The sequence below is a fragment of the Archocentrus centrarchus genome, chromosome 18 (assembly GCF_007364275.1).
Source record: "Archocentrus centrarchus isolate MPI-CPG fArcCen1 chromosome 18, fArcCen1, whole genome shotgun sequence".
Classification (NCBI taxonomy): Eukaryota; Metazoa; Chordata; class Actinopteri; order Cichliformes; family Cichlidae; genus Archocentrus; species Archocentrus centrarchus.
The window spans coordinates 9,812,693-9,828,773 of record NC_044363.1 but is presented as its reverse complement, the minus strand read 5'-3'; the positions used below and the strand labels follow the sequence as shown (position 1 = coordinate 9,828,773).

General features: G+C 38.9%; 1 protein-coding gene across 1 annotated transcript; it reads left to right on the top strand.

The window, feature by feature from the left end:
• Positions 1 to 9,969: 9,969 nt before the first annotated feature.
• LOC115797428 (type-2 ice-structuring protein-like) lies at positions 9,970 to 14,883 on the top strand. Its single transcript, XM_030754008.1, has 6 exons — positions 9,970 to 10,101; positions 10,272 to 10,307; positions 11,077 to 11,186; positions 11,285 to 11,404; positions 13,103 to 13,211; positions 14,816 to 14,883. Exons 1-6 carry the CDS (start codon positions 10,041 to 10,043, stop codon positions 14,881 to 14,883), a joined length of 504 nt encoding a protein of 167 aa, XP_030609868.1. The 5' UTR covers positions 9,970 to 10,040.
• Positions 14,884 to 16,081: the final 1,198 nt, after the last annotated feature.

Below are 16,081 nucleotides of genomic sequence, written 5' to 3'. Positions count from 1 at the left end.
CCCTCAAAATAACTGTTTAATTCACTTCCTTATTCTACCCTTCAAATTCTTTTTTGCACCAAAGTCTACTCTGAGAAAGTCCCCTTGAGGGCTCCCCTGGACTCATGTGGCCTTTCAGGAATGTATCTATGCAAATATAATAAATCTGCAAATTTAGAGAAGTCGAGCCACAATGAGTCATTAAATGCAAGTGCAACTTAATCATTTCCACCTAAGCAACCCTTGTGCATATCTTCTGTTGCCATTACTTCCCTCTTCACAGGATGTTCAGTCTTGCCCTTCAATTTTGAAGATACATTACTGATTAATCTTTTTGTTTTCTCGTCTGACCACAGGACTCACTTCAGTTGAGGATGTCATCACTTCAAACATGTTGTTTCCTGCCCATTACTTCCCTTCTCCTCCTCATCTTAATCAATCCCACATCAGCTGAAGTGGTGAAGTCGATATCAGTCTGTAAACAGTTTCTTCTTCAGGAAGCTCCTCCTCAGGTCCCAGGCATCTTGGAAAGTGGGAACATCCTGAACCAGAACCAATACAAGCCTATTTGCCAGACTTATAAGAACAAGAGAAGGTTTTTAACTCTCTACGACATCAAGAAGAAGACTCCAGTGTTTTCAGCGTACAAATACATTGGAGAAATGGAAAAAAAGAGACCCCCCAAACAATGGAAGATAGAGCCACAGGTAGGTTTACCAGAACTGATTTAGCTCCTCTAAATCCAATTATATAGATTTATTTATATCTTATTATAAGATGTGTTAGGATCTTAGGCATTTATTGCATGTGCATAAATAACCTTCCACCTCTTTGCAGCTTGAGAACGAAAATGCCAGCAAGGACATGAGGAGAAAAGACAAAGTGAAGATCTACAACCACCAGGCTGTCGACACTGATTTCAGATCCAATGGAACATTTGACAGGGGTCATATATTTCCAAGCGCTCACGCATTTACCAAAGATGACAAACTGGCTACTTTCACCCTGACCAACATTGTTCCGCAAGCAAGCACCTTCAACCAGGGGAGCTGGAACAAAATGGAAAGGTGCATCAAATGTGTTATGGACAAATACTGCAACAACAGCAACGGCGTTACTGAGGGCTTTGTGATAACCGGAGCACAACCCAGCTCCAACAACATCCTCAACAACAGGATTAATATTCCCTCTATGCTCTGGTCGGCATTCTGTTGCTACAGCTCCAACATGGACATGTGGATCGCTGGTGCACACTGGGGTGACAATGTTCCAGATGAATCTAAAGATAAATATCTGCAGACTAAGACTCTCTCAGAACTCCACAACAAACTGAGGACTGCAGACTCAGAGTTTAACATGTTTCCTGGAACACAGTGTCCTCTACACAAGACTGTCACAGAGTTTTACCCAGAAATCAAAAACTGCTTCTGCCCCCCCTCCACCTCAACCACTTCTGCCCCTAGCAATCCAACATCTGCCAATCCTACTTCAACATCTGGCTCAATCACATCACAATTGGCCCTCACACTTCAAATCCTGTTTCTAGTGCATCTTCCTCTCTAACTTCTAATTTCCACTCCTGGGAAGGTTCACCATTGTTCTAAGTTTCTAAGTGGTGGAGTCCCAATGGCTTTGAAACTCTTTCCAGAGTGATAGATGTCACTCACTTTCTTTCTCAGCTTCAGTAATTGATTCAACAGGTCTGGCAGTAATCAGGCCTGGGTGTGGCTAGTGAAATTGAACTCAGGTTTCCAAAAAATATGGTTAATCACTGTTCATGATTTAACAAGGGGAAATTTTCGTGTTAATAACTCGGAATTTTGACTTAGCACTGCCAATCAGGAAGCTCCATGATAGATAAATAATTTCCTTGTTAACTGGAAGCAGGAATCTGAAGGTATCAGCTGTCCAACAGATCGACATGAAAACACTGATTCCTTACCTTGTATGCAGCTGTTTTTTACTAGAAGACATGTTGACCGTTGATGGTTAAAAACATGCCAATAATTTGTTCACGTCTGCTAGAAACTGCTAGCTCACTGATACGGTCACTACCCCATTTTGAGTGCGCATGCCCTGGTAGCATCTGCTTCCGGGTAACAAGGAAATGACCTCTTTCGTGGAGCTTCCTGATTGGTAGCGCAAAGCCAAAATTTCGAGGTATTAACACGAAAATTTGAGATACGTAACTCGAAATTTCGGGCAGCACGGTGGCGCATTGGTTAGCACTGCTGCCTCACAGTTAGACTAACATCTAGAAGGCCTGGGTTTGATTCCAACTTGGCTCTCTCTCTCTCTCTGTGTGGAGTTTGCATGTTCTCCCCATGTCTGCGTGGGTTTCCTCTGGGTACTCCGGTTTCCTCCCACTGTCCAAATACATGCACTTACTGGGGTTAGGTTAATTGGAAACTCTAAATTGTCCATAGGTATGAATGTGAGTGTGAAAGGTTGTTTGTCTCTCTGTGTTGGCCCTGCAACAGGCTGGTGACATGTACAGGGTGTACCCTGCCTCTTGCCCTATGTCAGCTGGGATAGGCTCCAGCCCCTCCGCGACAGTGAACAGGATAAGCGGAAGAGAATAGATGGATGAATGGAACTCAAACTTTAATCTAACTTGAAATTTTGAGTTACGAATGGCAATTTATTTATTTAAAATTTTTTTTTTTTTTAGTGGTGGAAACAAGCTTCCATGTGTCTATCATGTGTACTATGTGGACAAAAAAAAATTAAACAACACTCTCTCTCACCAGCAGGAATACTGCAGGAAATAAACTCCCCGAGGTGTACTACTACTACTGCAAGCAGGCTAACGTTAAGATTCTGGAATGTCCTTCGCAAAGGCCCAACCTCAGATTTGTGGGCTATGATTAAAGCCTGAGTCTGTACCAGGAAACCAACATGCCTGTCAGCTAGCAGAGTGTTGCTTGAAAGCATCACCTTTGCTCCTCCAAATATACCTTTTGTCACGGTGGGCAAATATGTCAATCCTAATATATCTAACCATAAAACTTTTGGCATTTGGCTTGCTCATGGGGGCAGCTGCAAATTTCAGTCGAGCTTGAAGGTGTTGATTTTGGATCAGGAGGAGCAACGTACTCGTTTTCTTCAAAGCAACAGTTTCATGCTCCGTCCAGTCTTTCTTAAGCAGGCTTTGGGTAAAGCAGGCCCAGCTCCCCTGACCACCACAATTCCCGCTTTCTCCCATCACACGCAGGAAAACACACACAGTTTTACCACACATTTCCAACTAGCATGGTTTTAGGTATTTTAGTTTGTGTTAGAAAAATAGTTGTTGTATAAGTTGTTGTATGTGTGCTTACTCTGATATAAGAGTAAGCTGGAGTGTGAACCTGGAGCTGAACTGTAAACAACCTTTTAGCTGTACTTGTCTCTATAAACCTTTCCAGAGATTGGAACGTCAGGGATATAAACATTACATTCCAGTTCCGGGAGAAGTCATGGAGCCTGTTTTATGTCTTTAATATTTCCTTAAACCCCCCCTCATTTCTTAATAACATTTACATTCACTTTAAATGGGGAATCAATTTTATTACAGTACAAGTTTATTACGGTAGAAGTTTATTACGTTAGAAGTCTTTCTGAAAGTGCAGTAATTAAGTTTAAGGATATGTGATGGTTGAAGTCATAGTTTTAAAACTATTTTAAAACTGATTTTATTCATAAATAAATTTGTTTATGAATAAAATCAGTTTACAGCTGACGTGGCAAAGTAACATTCTGTGTTTTTAGCTGATTATTAGAGTGTACACAAGACAGGGAATCCTATTCTTGTGATGTCTCAAATGCATTTTACTTTATCTTTTGACTTTAGAGTCAAACTTATAAAGTGGTTAGAAAAGGATGTTAGGAGCCTGCAGCAATAATGTTTTCACTGAGCTGACAGGCTTCGTTATGGTCAAATTAAGCAGCAGAGTATTCAAAAGTATTACTGTGACACTGTTAATTTCAGCTAATGCATTTAACTGCTGTTAGTTAGAACATAGTTTAAGCACTTTTATCCAGTGCTTTAAAAAAAAAAAGCAAATAGGAGTGTTATACACATCGTGTAGCTTAACAAAATACTCCAAGTGACTGCACAGCTGTGAATGCGTACCATGGAACTGACACATTTGGAAATCAGATAAAGACAGAAAACAGGCTCCGGGACTCCTCACAGAACTGGAATGTAATGTTTATGTCCCTGACGTTCCAATCTCTGCAGCAGCACTGGAGACAGGTACGACTTAAAGGTTGTTTATAGTTCAGCTCCTGGTTCACACTCCTGCTTACCCTTAGATCAGACAGCACATCTCTATTCATACAACAACTTATACAGCAACAATTTTTCTAACACAAAGTAAACTACCTAAAACCATGCTAGCGGGAAATGCTATAAAACTTGGTTTTCTTCTGGATGTGAGGGGAGAAAGTAGGAATTGTGGTGGTCAGGGGAGCAGCAGTGTGACTCTTTTCCACAGCTAGGAAAATACAAGCCAACTGCTTTAACCAAAGCCTGCTCAAGAAAGAATGGACACTAACAATGTGTAACTGTTGATTTGAAAGAAATGGTGATTTTAAAGTGATCGCCTCTCTGTTTTACAACCAGGTTTAAACAAATCCAAAAAGAATGGTTCAAAATGAAATACTCACTCCGCCTTTATTCTCCATAGCTGCGGGATGAAGCAAATTAAATAATGAATCCATGCAGGAAATTCCAAAAAGCCTTTGTCCACATTCAGCTACAGAGGCAAAATACTTAGTACATATTCAATTCAATTCAATTCAATTCAATTTTATTTATATAGCGCCAATTCAAAGGGATTTAAGTGCATGTTGAACAGACACATACGCTCTAGGAGGAGGAGGGATGATGGATTCTGACTTCTGTCACATGAACACGTAAAGGTGCCTATTAGGGTTTAATCCCGGGATCCGGGATTCCCGGGAAATGCGATCAGAACCATTTCCCGTTTCCCGGGAAACGTTAGACGGGAAACCGGGAAAAAAGTCGCGCGCGTCGATTTGACTTTCAGAAAGAAAAGAAAGCTTCAGAATGTTAAATTTAAGGAAATATTGAGAGAAGGGTTCGTTTAATGCGAAAAGCATTACTCTTCATTTCAGGCACATTCAGCCTCTGTTTAAGGCTTCAGCCTTCATCTCAAGCGTTTTAATAGAGGTATTACACAGTTGTACTTTTTTCCTCTTTAATTTGTTGAAATCGTAGGTAATGTGTTTACCCTAAGGTATTTTGTATTATATAATTTTATATTATTATATATTGTTATATTGCATTATATAGCCTATAAAATATGCCTGCCCTGAACAATAAATTAATATCTGTTTAACTTCGAGTGTTTCTTTTCCTCGTTTGCAGCCGCTTACTAACAATCATGAATTAGGATACGGGCCTAATGTGTGAAGAAAGTATCATGAAATAGATTGCTTTAACATATTTCGCTTTTAAAATGGAGTTGAGTAAAATGTATATTTTTTAGGCTATAAGGATTGGCGGCCAGTTTTTCAAAAGACGATTCACAGCGAACCTACTTTAACCCTCAGACACGGTGTTATAAATTTGCTGTTGCCAGAATGGCAATGACCAAGTCGTGGTGCATTACTCAAGGCCCTGTGTTATGCCATATTATAGTGTAGTACGGTAGTTAACTTTTCAATGACTATTACAGCGTTCCACTGGTGGAGATATAGCGCAACAGATGTCGCCACGACAGCGTGGCTGAGCCTTTATCAATGCTGTGGAGATGAACCGTATTGTTTTGCACCAGCAGTTGTAAAATATCTTGGTATAATTCCATGTACAATGGAGGAATATTCGAATTATATTTGTTAAGGGAGTGTTGAGGAACGATACAACACCGCATAGCTCGAGCACTCGAATGACGAGATGTAGGTTTTATTGCGTTAATCAAGCCGACGTTACCCCCTACTGGGCATAACAGGACATAGCTGGAAAGCTACCTCTACAATATCAGAATAGGTTAAGGCCGACACAGGCTACAGAAGGCCTAATTAAAATAAAAAAATAAATAAACTTTTTCCCGGGATTCCCGGGAATTTAATTCATGTCATTTTCGGGAAAAATATTAAACCCTAGTGCCTATGGGGAGACAAAGCGCATGCATACGAGGCCGTACATGCACTAGGGGGTGGGGGGCCAAAAAAGGTGCATAATATATACTACTCACCCCAGTAAAACAAATAGGTGAGAAATAAACTAATATCTCTGCAAACGCTCAGTCACAGTCAGCTCTACTTTAAAATCAAACAGAAACACCCTCCTCTTGTTTTTTGCCATTTGATGATGACGATGACAGAAAGATGTAGTACATATCAGAGGGCAGAGGTGCAACTGTGAACATGTGTGTAAATGCGAGCACACACACATCTGGGCCCCAAGCGTTGGTTATGTGCAGAAATGTCAAAGCGAAACTAAAATTAGAACCAGTCATCCGGCCGACTCTAAGTGCCACTACGGCCATTTAGTTTTCAAGCAGAAGACATTCAATTGGGAAAAAAGTGAATATCCATAACTGAGGACAGTGAAAGGAAGGAGGAGACCTTGCCTTGAACAAATTCCCAGAATATTCGGATGTGGAGGTTTCCAATCTTCTTGGGGTTGGTGGGATCATTGCCAAACCTCCACTGAATATAAAGCCCAGACCTCTGTCACAGCTTTGAGAACTCATGCTGGTCTTTTTTAGGAAGGTTTTTATCAAGATCTAATCTAAGCTGGTAAGTTTGATTGGCATATTTTATTATTGTTATTTTTTCTGATCAGCATTTTTCCAAAAATAAAAGAATATGAATCAATAAAGCCTTAGGGAGATATTGGAAAATAGTTTATTTAGCCTACATTAATTATAATACACAATATAGACACAATTACATAAACACTTGTATAATAATAACACCACGCATTAAGTCTTAATTCAGTTCAATCAACACATTTCTGAATCACAGAAATATATTGTAATGAAGAACTGTTTAAATCTGTTTATATACAAATCCAATATTTCAGCTATTACACAATATTAACCAATTCTAAAATATTAGTAAATTCTTAATTCATTACTTACAAAGCACTGCTCTTTAGTATGTAATTAATGAACACAGATATAAATGGTTTAGTCTTGATTAATAAGCTCATATATAATGTGATTAATAAGATTTTTATGCTTTATGAGTTATTCACTGTTTTTAAATAAGATTTTATATCAACTACAAATGGGTTATTTAGATACTTTTACTGGTTTTTAGTATCATTTAAAAATCTAAGTAAATGATTAATGCAGTATTTAGATGTACATTTACATGGGAACCACAACATGCAAACATAATTATACATAATAATTAACAGGGTGGGAAAAGTACAGACACTCTGTACTTAAGTAGTAGTACTGATGCTTGCGTTAAAAAAATACTCTGGTAAAAGTTGAAGTACTGTACAAAAAGTACAGGCTCTGAAATGTATTCAAAGTAAAAGTAGCTCTTTGGGGGACGTTTCTACCAGCTATTTTTGTGTAAAGCTAAGTGAACCTTGTGCTATATTAATGTAATAATAAAATATTATTACCATGCAAATACTATTTCAATCTAAATTCTAATGAAGGAATCAGCTCGAATCAGCTCGAAGCAGTGAAAAAACACATTTTTTGTTGTCTTGTAGAGGGTGACTCTGCCTCCAGACTTACACACAAAAATGAGTATACTCATAGGTGTGTGTGTGTGTGTGTGTGGGGGGGTCCTAAGATCATATTCAGCAGCTCCATGTTGGGAAATGACTCACAGCTTTGTGTTGTGAGTTCAAGTCGATTTTCTTTGTGTCAGGCTGCGATCAGCTGACCTGCTGCTGCTGCTCTGAGGTTTCTGCTAGTTGTGTATGAACCGGATTCAGCAAGATGCAACTCACTAGTTTACGAGCTATCTTGGCTCATTTCCATCGCCTATGCTGACAGTATACAGTTTATACTGTTGTTATACTGACAGTTTAGAGTTGGTATAAAGGTTGAATTCAGTGAATGAATATAAGCATCATCAGGTTAAATTTAAATTAATCTCTGCTACACTTTATGTAAATAAACTCTAACATCACCTGTTTATCCTGCATTAAACTGCAATATTTTCATGCAACCTTTGAATAACACAAAGTTTGTGTTTATTTTGCAGGGCCTTTCACAATATGAAAAACCAAATAAAGTCTGATTTAGAAATGAGGACATTAAATGAAAGCTTTAAATTTCCAGTTTATCAGATGTCACTGAGCAGTCCTTAACTTTAAATTTGTCTTTTCTCTCCTCTCCTCTCCTCTTTCTCCATCTCTGAGTGAACTTCTCTCTCTTTGCTCTCCCTGGAAATACAGCAGCTGTTCTTTTAGCTAGCAGACACACTGTGTGACAAACTGCAGACACTTTGTGTGTTTGCTGCTTGTTGAGCTGATAGAAACACTGTATTTGAAATTACCTGCAACACGTTACTCCCTGTATGCTTGCTCCTGTTCAGTAGATGCTGGAAGTACTGCGATCACAACTTATGAACATCCGCCCACTGTAACCCCGAGTACAACATTATAAATGATACATAAGTTATATGTTTTTGCCTCTTTCATTGTATGCGATAAGCTCTGGTGCCTGAGGATACATCAATAGGACTTTTTTATATGTTATTGTTCCCTCCATTTGCAAATCATTTTGAAGTTTAAAGTGACCGGAAATGAAAACTTCTCTAAAACGTGCTAAACCTAAAATTACAAGTCTGTTTTTAAAATGCAAGCAGTAGAAAGTACAGATATTTGTGTAAAATTTAGAGAATAAAGTAAAAAGTTTTCAGAAAAATAAATTCTCAAGTAAAGCACCTGAAAAGTCTATTTAAGAACAGTAGTGAAGTATTGTACTTCATTATTTCCCACCTCTGATGATTAAGATATGAGCTAATTGTTTGTGTGTGTGTGTGTGTGTTTTAGAGATACTTATTTAGTTTTACATTTAAAAAAGGTTTTACAAACCAGAGGAAAGCTGAGCTTGAGGAACACGGCTGAAGAACCACATAAATTTGCTTCCAAGGTTCAGACAAAAACAAGTGTGACACTTGCTGACACTTTGATAATCCATCCATCCATCCATCCATCCATCCATCCATCCATCCATTTTGTGCTTCTTTTCCAACTCTGGTTTGTTGGGTCACCAGTCTAAACTGAGATGCGTACACCTACGTCTCCCCACCTCTGGTACTTATAGATAAAACACGTTGTAATGATGCTGACTGTGATGGTGTACTCCAGTCTGTCCACACCAAAAAATCCTGGTCTGACATGGATGCAGGCTTGCTTGTCAGAAACACAGGTAATCTCATATACCAGCTAAAGAATCTGTTCCTATTTTTACATCTTAGCTTCTTGTTTATTATGGGACAAAAATGAAATGACAATGACATAAATTGGAGCTGGATTGTATCTCTTTAACAGGAGTATTTTGAATCTGCTGTGAAAATTTTCTGTTATATAATATTAGAACTCCAAAAACTAATAAGAAAAGTAATTAAAATGTATTTTTAATCTTCCTAAACACATCTTATCCTCTAACAGTGTCCTACAGGACAGTGAAGCTCTGTTGTTTTGTGGTTGGTCTCCATGAAGCCTCTTTTGTTGTGCTTCACTCAGTTTGTGAAATTAAGAAAGTAGGAAATGAAATTAGGGATGAAGCCTTCATTTTGGTTTTGGCTGGAAACGAAAGAAGTGTGATGAAGGTTTGTTAAGCATAAGTCAGACAATATGTGTGGGTTTTCTCCAGGTGCTCTGGTTTCCTCCCACAGTCCAAAGACATGCAGTTACAGGTTAACTGGTGATTCTAAATTGCCCACAGGTGTGACTGTGAGTGTGGATGGTTGTCTGTCTCTCTGTGTTAGCCCTGCGACAGGATGGCGACCTTTCCACAGTGTACCCTGCCTCTTGCCCTATGACAGCTGGGATAGGCTCCAGTCCTCCTTTCCTTAATGAACTGCTGGTCACTTTGGGTTTTCTGTTTTCCACACAGGTACCAAACATCACCATGAAGCTGCTGACTGTGGCTGCACTTCTTTCTGCAATGATGGCTCTGACCTCTGCTGGTGGTATTATATATATATAAATATATATAAATATTGCAGCACACTGTCAATTATGTGTATATGTGTGTGATTAATCATAAAAATTAATAGCAAAACGTACAATTTCTATTTGAATATTGCATGATCAATGTCAACATTTTCTGTATCAATTTTTGTGGGTCTTTCATCTGCAGAGGCCACCAGTGAGGCAGAGGGAACGATGCCACCAGGTCGGTGGGCATTTTCTATATTTTCACCAAAACTAATCACATTTCTGTAATGCTGAACAGAAGTGTAAAAACAACCAAAATATATAGCTTAAAACATATTTAAATTTAAAGTAATTTTGTCTTAATAACAAATCCATTCATATTTAACTTAGTGTGGCAATGCAATAGAATGCAGAAATAATAGCAGTAATTATATTGTTTTTCTGGATTTATTCTAATGTTTTTCAGTACATTTTAGATATGTGGCTTGTGGCTTGTACCTTCTGAGTCTGGACACAAGCCATAAAAACATATGAGCCAGTTTTCAGTCTTAGACAAACTTTCAAGGGCCTTCTGGCCGGTACAAATTCCTAAAAAGTCATAAAACACAGATCCCTTCATTTCTATCTGTTATTTATATTGTGTTTTGTAATGTTGCCTTCCTTTTGCTTGCCACCTACCATTGTTTAACCTTAATGTTTAGCTTCCTGTTTCAATTTATCTTGTTTCCAGGTTGTTTCCTAAAGCACTTAGTACATTTTTTTTAAAGGTAACTTATAGATATGTCATTAAAAATTACATTTTAATAATCAAAGTTTGAAGTTACATTGATAGAACTACAATTTGTGACTGTGATGGAGCCAGAATGCCCTGCACGCTAACCAATATTTCACTCTAAAATGTTACTTTTATGACTTTTGTCAGTTATTTTATATATCACGATTAAAAATAATACAAAATAGAATATCAACCAGAGACACAAAATGTACAACCATTCCTTTGCTCCCAGTAAAGAGTCGCCTGGTCAAGAGGTCCTCTGGTTGTCCTCATGGTTGGACTGAGGAAGGAAATCGCTGCTTCCGCTACATTCCAAAACGCCTGTCTTGGGCTAGGGCTGAGGTAAGTTTATTTGTTTGTATAGTCTTCCCAATTAAATCCTCAAACTGTTACTTTATTACTTTGAAAACCTCTGCTACCTTTGTCTGTCTCCATTGAAGAGAAATTGCTTGTCCATGGGAGGACATCTTGCATCAGTGCGCAACCACCAGGAGGAACATGTGATTCGTGAGCTGAGTGGCTACAGACACGCTTGGATTGGAGGAACTGATGCACCCCAGGTACTTTGTTTATCACTATTCAATTCAGTTCATTTCAATTCAATTCAATTTATAAAACCACAAATCACAACAAACAGTCACCTCAAGTATATTGTAAGGTAAAGACCCTACAATAATAACACAGAAAACCCAACATTCAAAATACCCCCCAAACAAGCATTTGGCAACAGTGAGAAGGAAAAGGAACGGAACAGGAAGAAACCTCTGATAGAACCGGGGAGTGTCGTGGTCCTGGGCCGTGGCCCAGTGTTTTGTTTTCTTGGTTATGTTTTAGATATTTCTCTGATTATGTTTATTTTTCTTTTGTATTCCTCAGTTTATTCTAGTCCCTTGTGTTTCCCTGTGTAAAGTCTACGTGTACCTTGTCTAGTGACTTCCTGTTTTATTTTGACAGTCTTGTGTTCCCCGTATTTTGTGTTTAGTTTTGCTTCCTCCGTTATTAGTTTCATTTGCTTCACCTGCTGTGCCCTGGTGTTTCCTCTTGCCCCGATTACCTAATGTGTATTTAAGCCCTCAGTTTTCTTCTGTTCTTTGTCGTGTTGTTGTCTATGTTCCAGCTGTGTGTGTCTCCGTTCCTTGTTCCCCCTAGTTTTAGTTCTGGCCTCAGACCAGCCCAGTTTATTTAGTTCATACAGTCCTTGTACTTAATAAAATCCTTTAAGTTTATTTCTCACCTCTTTTATGAGTCCTGCTTTTGGGGTCTGCCTTTCCCACCTGCCACAGCAAGCATAATAGGGAGGGGCATCTGCCAAGATCGGATGGGGTTGAGGGGAGAGAGAGACAGGATAAAAGACATGCTGTGGAAAAGAGCCAGAGGTTAATAATAACTAATGATTAAATGCAGAGTGGAGTATGAACAAAGTGAAAAGAGGTGAATGAAAAAACACACTCAATGCATCATGGGAACCCCCAGCAGCCTAGGCCTATTGCAGCATAACTAAGAGATGGTTCAGGGTCACCAAACTGATTGCTAAGCTTAATCATAAAGGAAAGTTTTAAGCCTAATCTTAAAAATAAAGAGGGTGTCTGTCTCCCAAATCCAAATTAGGAACCACAAGTAGGCCAGCAGTCTGAGAACAAAGTGCTCTATTGGGGTGATATGGTGCTATGAGGTCTTTGAGATAAGATGGGGCCTGATTATTCAACTTGTATGTGAGGAGAAGGATTTTAAATTCTATTCTAAATTTAACAGGGAGCCAATGAAGAGAAGCCAATATGGGAGAAATCTGCTCTCTTTCTAGTTCCTGTCTGGACTCTAGCTGCAGCATTTTGGATCTACACTGTGCTTGTCAGGTGTTCGATAAATTTAGTTAGGATCACTAAAGTCAAAATAGAAAAAAAAATATTTTGACCTTCAGTGATCTAATGACATCCTGCCCTTTTTTGCATATGTGGGAAGCCAGGGAGAACAGCTACAAGAAAGTATTAAAAAAAAAAAAAAAACAGAATTAATGATAACAGATATGACATTATGTCAGAAATGTATGAATTGAAGGCTCTGGAGTGGAGATGGGTTGAAATTTGCTTTACAGAGGAAACTATTGGCTAAAGAAGCCTAAATCATGTGCTCTGTGTGGAATTTGCCAGTTGGATACATATATGAGTGCTTGCATTAAAGTCAGCTGAGCTGCTGGGACTGTGGCTAAGCTTAACATTTTGGCCTCCCTGAACTAATGTGCTCAATTTTCTGTCTTCTAGGAGAATTTTTGGTTTTGGAGTGATGGGACCCCTTTCTACTATTCAAACTGGTGCCCAGGAGAGCCCAATAATACTTTCCTTCAACATTGTCTACAGATAAATTATAGAGGTAAATTAGAACAATATTCATTATCTGTGCTTAATGTGTGAATGGTTTAAGTCAGAGGTCCCCCAACCCCCGGACCGTGGACCGGTACTGGTCCATGGGTCATTTGGTACTGGGCCACACTTGAAGAATAAATAACTTACATTATTTCCGTTTTACTTATTATCGGAGTCTGAACAATGTTTTATTTTGAAAAATGGGTGTGTTTTCTCCGTTACATCCCTCTATGACTTCCTCTTGACATGTCAAGATGCCTCTGGTCACGTAATACATCACCATTAAAATTAAACCCAGAAGCTTCGTAGCTGTCTAACGAAATCAGTTGGTTGACCTAGATAACGCTCGTTTAAATATTTGAGTGCTCAACAAGAGTAGAAAAGCGCCATGTAAGAACTAGTCCATTTACCATTTATATTTAGCAACACGGGGATAGCAGTGAGGCGGATCCAGACATCAAGCTGACTCTCCAGTGCTCGACACCGCAGCTCTGCAGCCACTCTCCATGTGAAATCAAAGACTTGTATTAGTGTGTGCCGGCCTAACCCAGCCAACCCACAAGCTAGCAAAAATGATTAGCAGAGAACCAACCTCAGGGCTCACACTGATTCAGTGTTATGGTGAGTTGTATTTTTCATGTACTTTATACAGTAAAAATCTCCGCAAAAAAAAAAAAAAGTTGAAGTGGCAGATATTTCATTTTCCCTCTAGTCGGATGGCATCTACAGGTCCAGATTTTTCCTGACATTAATTCCAATAAAATAATTGCCTAAATCAGTTCGATATTCACCTACCTCGGGTGAAAAATCTGGTCCATTTCCAATGTGATCGCATAAGTCGAATGAGTTTAGTGCTAAAGCCCTCCTCAGCTCCCGTCCACCTACTTCCATGCATTCACGTACAACTACACACATTTAACAATGCCTGGAGATCAATTTAGTGTCTACATCAGTTCATCTCACTGGAGACACTCATGGCAAGCTTAAGCAACAAACTTGCACTTACGAACAAAAACACAAGATTATAAAATTTGTAGAAGCAAATCCAGAAATGAAGCAGAAGTAATTGCAGTGAAATTTGATATTAGATCCCAAACTGTCTGATATTTAGAAGAATCCAATTTTATCCGGCTTACACTTAAGACAGATTTTTTGTTGGATGAAGTCGGATGAAATTCCATGGGCCATTTGACTCCGACTTAGTCGATTTCTGCTGTATTTGTTCATCTTATTTTGAAGGCGTGTTCAAATGTTACCATGGTGACCAGAGAGCGCTGTGGGCAGAGAGGATGATGTTCATGCTGTGACGCGATGTTAGGAGGATGCCGCTGATAGAGTTGCATATGAATACAAAGTGGATTCACATTTATTATTATAATTAGAAAATATCACACTTTTAATTATAGTCGTATCATTTATTTTGACGTATTTAAAACCTCCACACCTTAAAGGCCGGTCTGTGGAAATATTTTCTAACACTTATCCGGTCTGTGGCTTGAAAAAGGTTGGGGACCACTGGTTTAAGTGATAAAAGCCAAAATGACAGGTTAACAATGGTTCAGGCTTTTGACTGTGTAGCATTTTACTAACTTCTACTTTTGAACCTTGCAGGTGCCAAATGCTGGGACGATTTGTGGTGCAGTTCTCTTCTGCCATCTGTCTGCGTCAGGCGAATGTAATGACTCCTCGACTGACACTGAAGCATGAATGATCCATAAAAAAAAACAAAAACAAAAAAACAGACTGCTGTATGATGGTGTTTATGGTCTGATTTCTCTTACTTCTTTATTTCATTTTGCAGCACTATATTTTTACCTCTCTCTGCAGCACCACAATTAAACAAGAAAATGACCAGTCAACAGAAGCTTGGCTGTGTTTCAGGTCCTGTGTCTTTAAGAGCAGACTGTGTTACCAAAGAACTGATTTTATATTTTTCTTCTGCAAAAAAAAACTGTGCTCCTGTTTATGCTTTTCTATTTTGAAACATTAAAGCTTTGAAGCAACCATGTCTCTCTGTTATGTCTCTTGTGTTGATAAATATACATATTAAGCAATTGTATACATTAATTTTTTTGCACTTTGGTAATCATCTCATTAGATAAGCAGTGTTCCCTGCAGGTTAATTCATTAATTAGTTAATGAATGTAATCTATGACACATCTACAAACCAGCTATACTGATACAGATGTTTATTTAGTTTTGTTAGAACAGAAAATAAAATTGTACTGAATGCTGGTGTTTTGAACCAAGACCAATAGGTCTTCACCAAATCTGCCAAATTGTTGTGCATAACGTGAAAAGTTTATTAGTGCTTAAAATATGCAATGATTGAAAGCAAAAGGCAAAAGCGAGTGTATAGAACATATCACTAAGTGGTTAAAAAAAACAAGCACAAGACACAAAAGTCACAAAAGGTACTGGAATCATAGTTTCCAGTGACAAATATGCTACTTATGCTGTTACTAACATGGATTTGTAGGCCTTTTAAATGGGTCTGTTATTCCAAAGATTGCAATAATGGAGTGGTCACTGAGACAGGACACCAGCACTAAAATGCCAGGGCCGTTTTTTGTCCCTGTCCAGCACTGCCTCAGTCCATTTTAAAAGAGCTTTGGCCCAAAGAGGATGGCAGCTGTTCTGGAGAATCACAGAGAAAGTTGCAATAAGAAGCCAAGGAGCCTGATTACCACGCTTGAGAGGCAGACAATCTGGCAGAGAGTGGATGCAGGAGCTGGTCCTTTTATGCTGACTGAAACTAACGACATACAGGTGGTCTGACTGAAGAGTGGAATTCAGGCACTCCACCCCAAAGAGGCGTGGCAGCTTGCTCAACCCTTCAGGCTAGGAGGAAGGAGGATCGTGCCACACACTGACACC

Excerpts from the sequence above, each read along its gene's own strand:
- LOC115797428 (XM_030754008.1), top strand. The coding sequence starts at position 10,041 with ATGAAGCTGCTGACTGTGGCTGCACTTCTTTCTGCAATGATGGCTCTG. Across the intron at positions 11,187-11,284 it reads TGTCTTGGGCTAGGGCTGAG|AGAAATTGCTTGTCCATGGG; the intron begins GTAAGTTTATTT and ends TCTCCATTGAAG. Across the intron at positions 11,405-13,102 it reads GAGGAACTGATGCACCCCAG|GAGAATTTTTGGTTTTGGAG; the intron begins GTACTTTGTTTA and ends TCTGTCTTCTAG.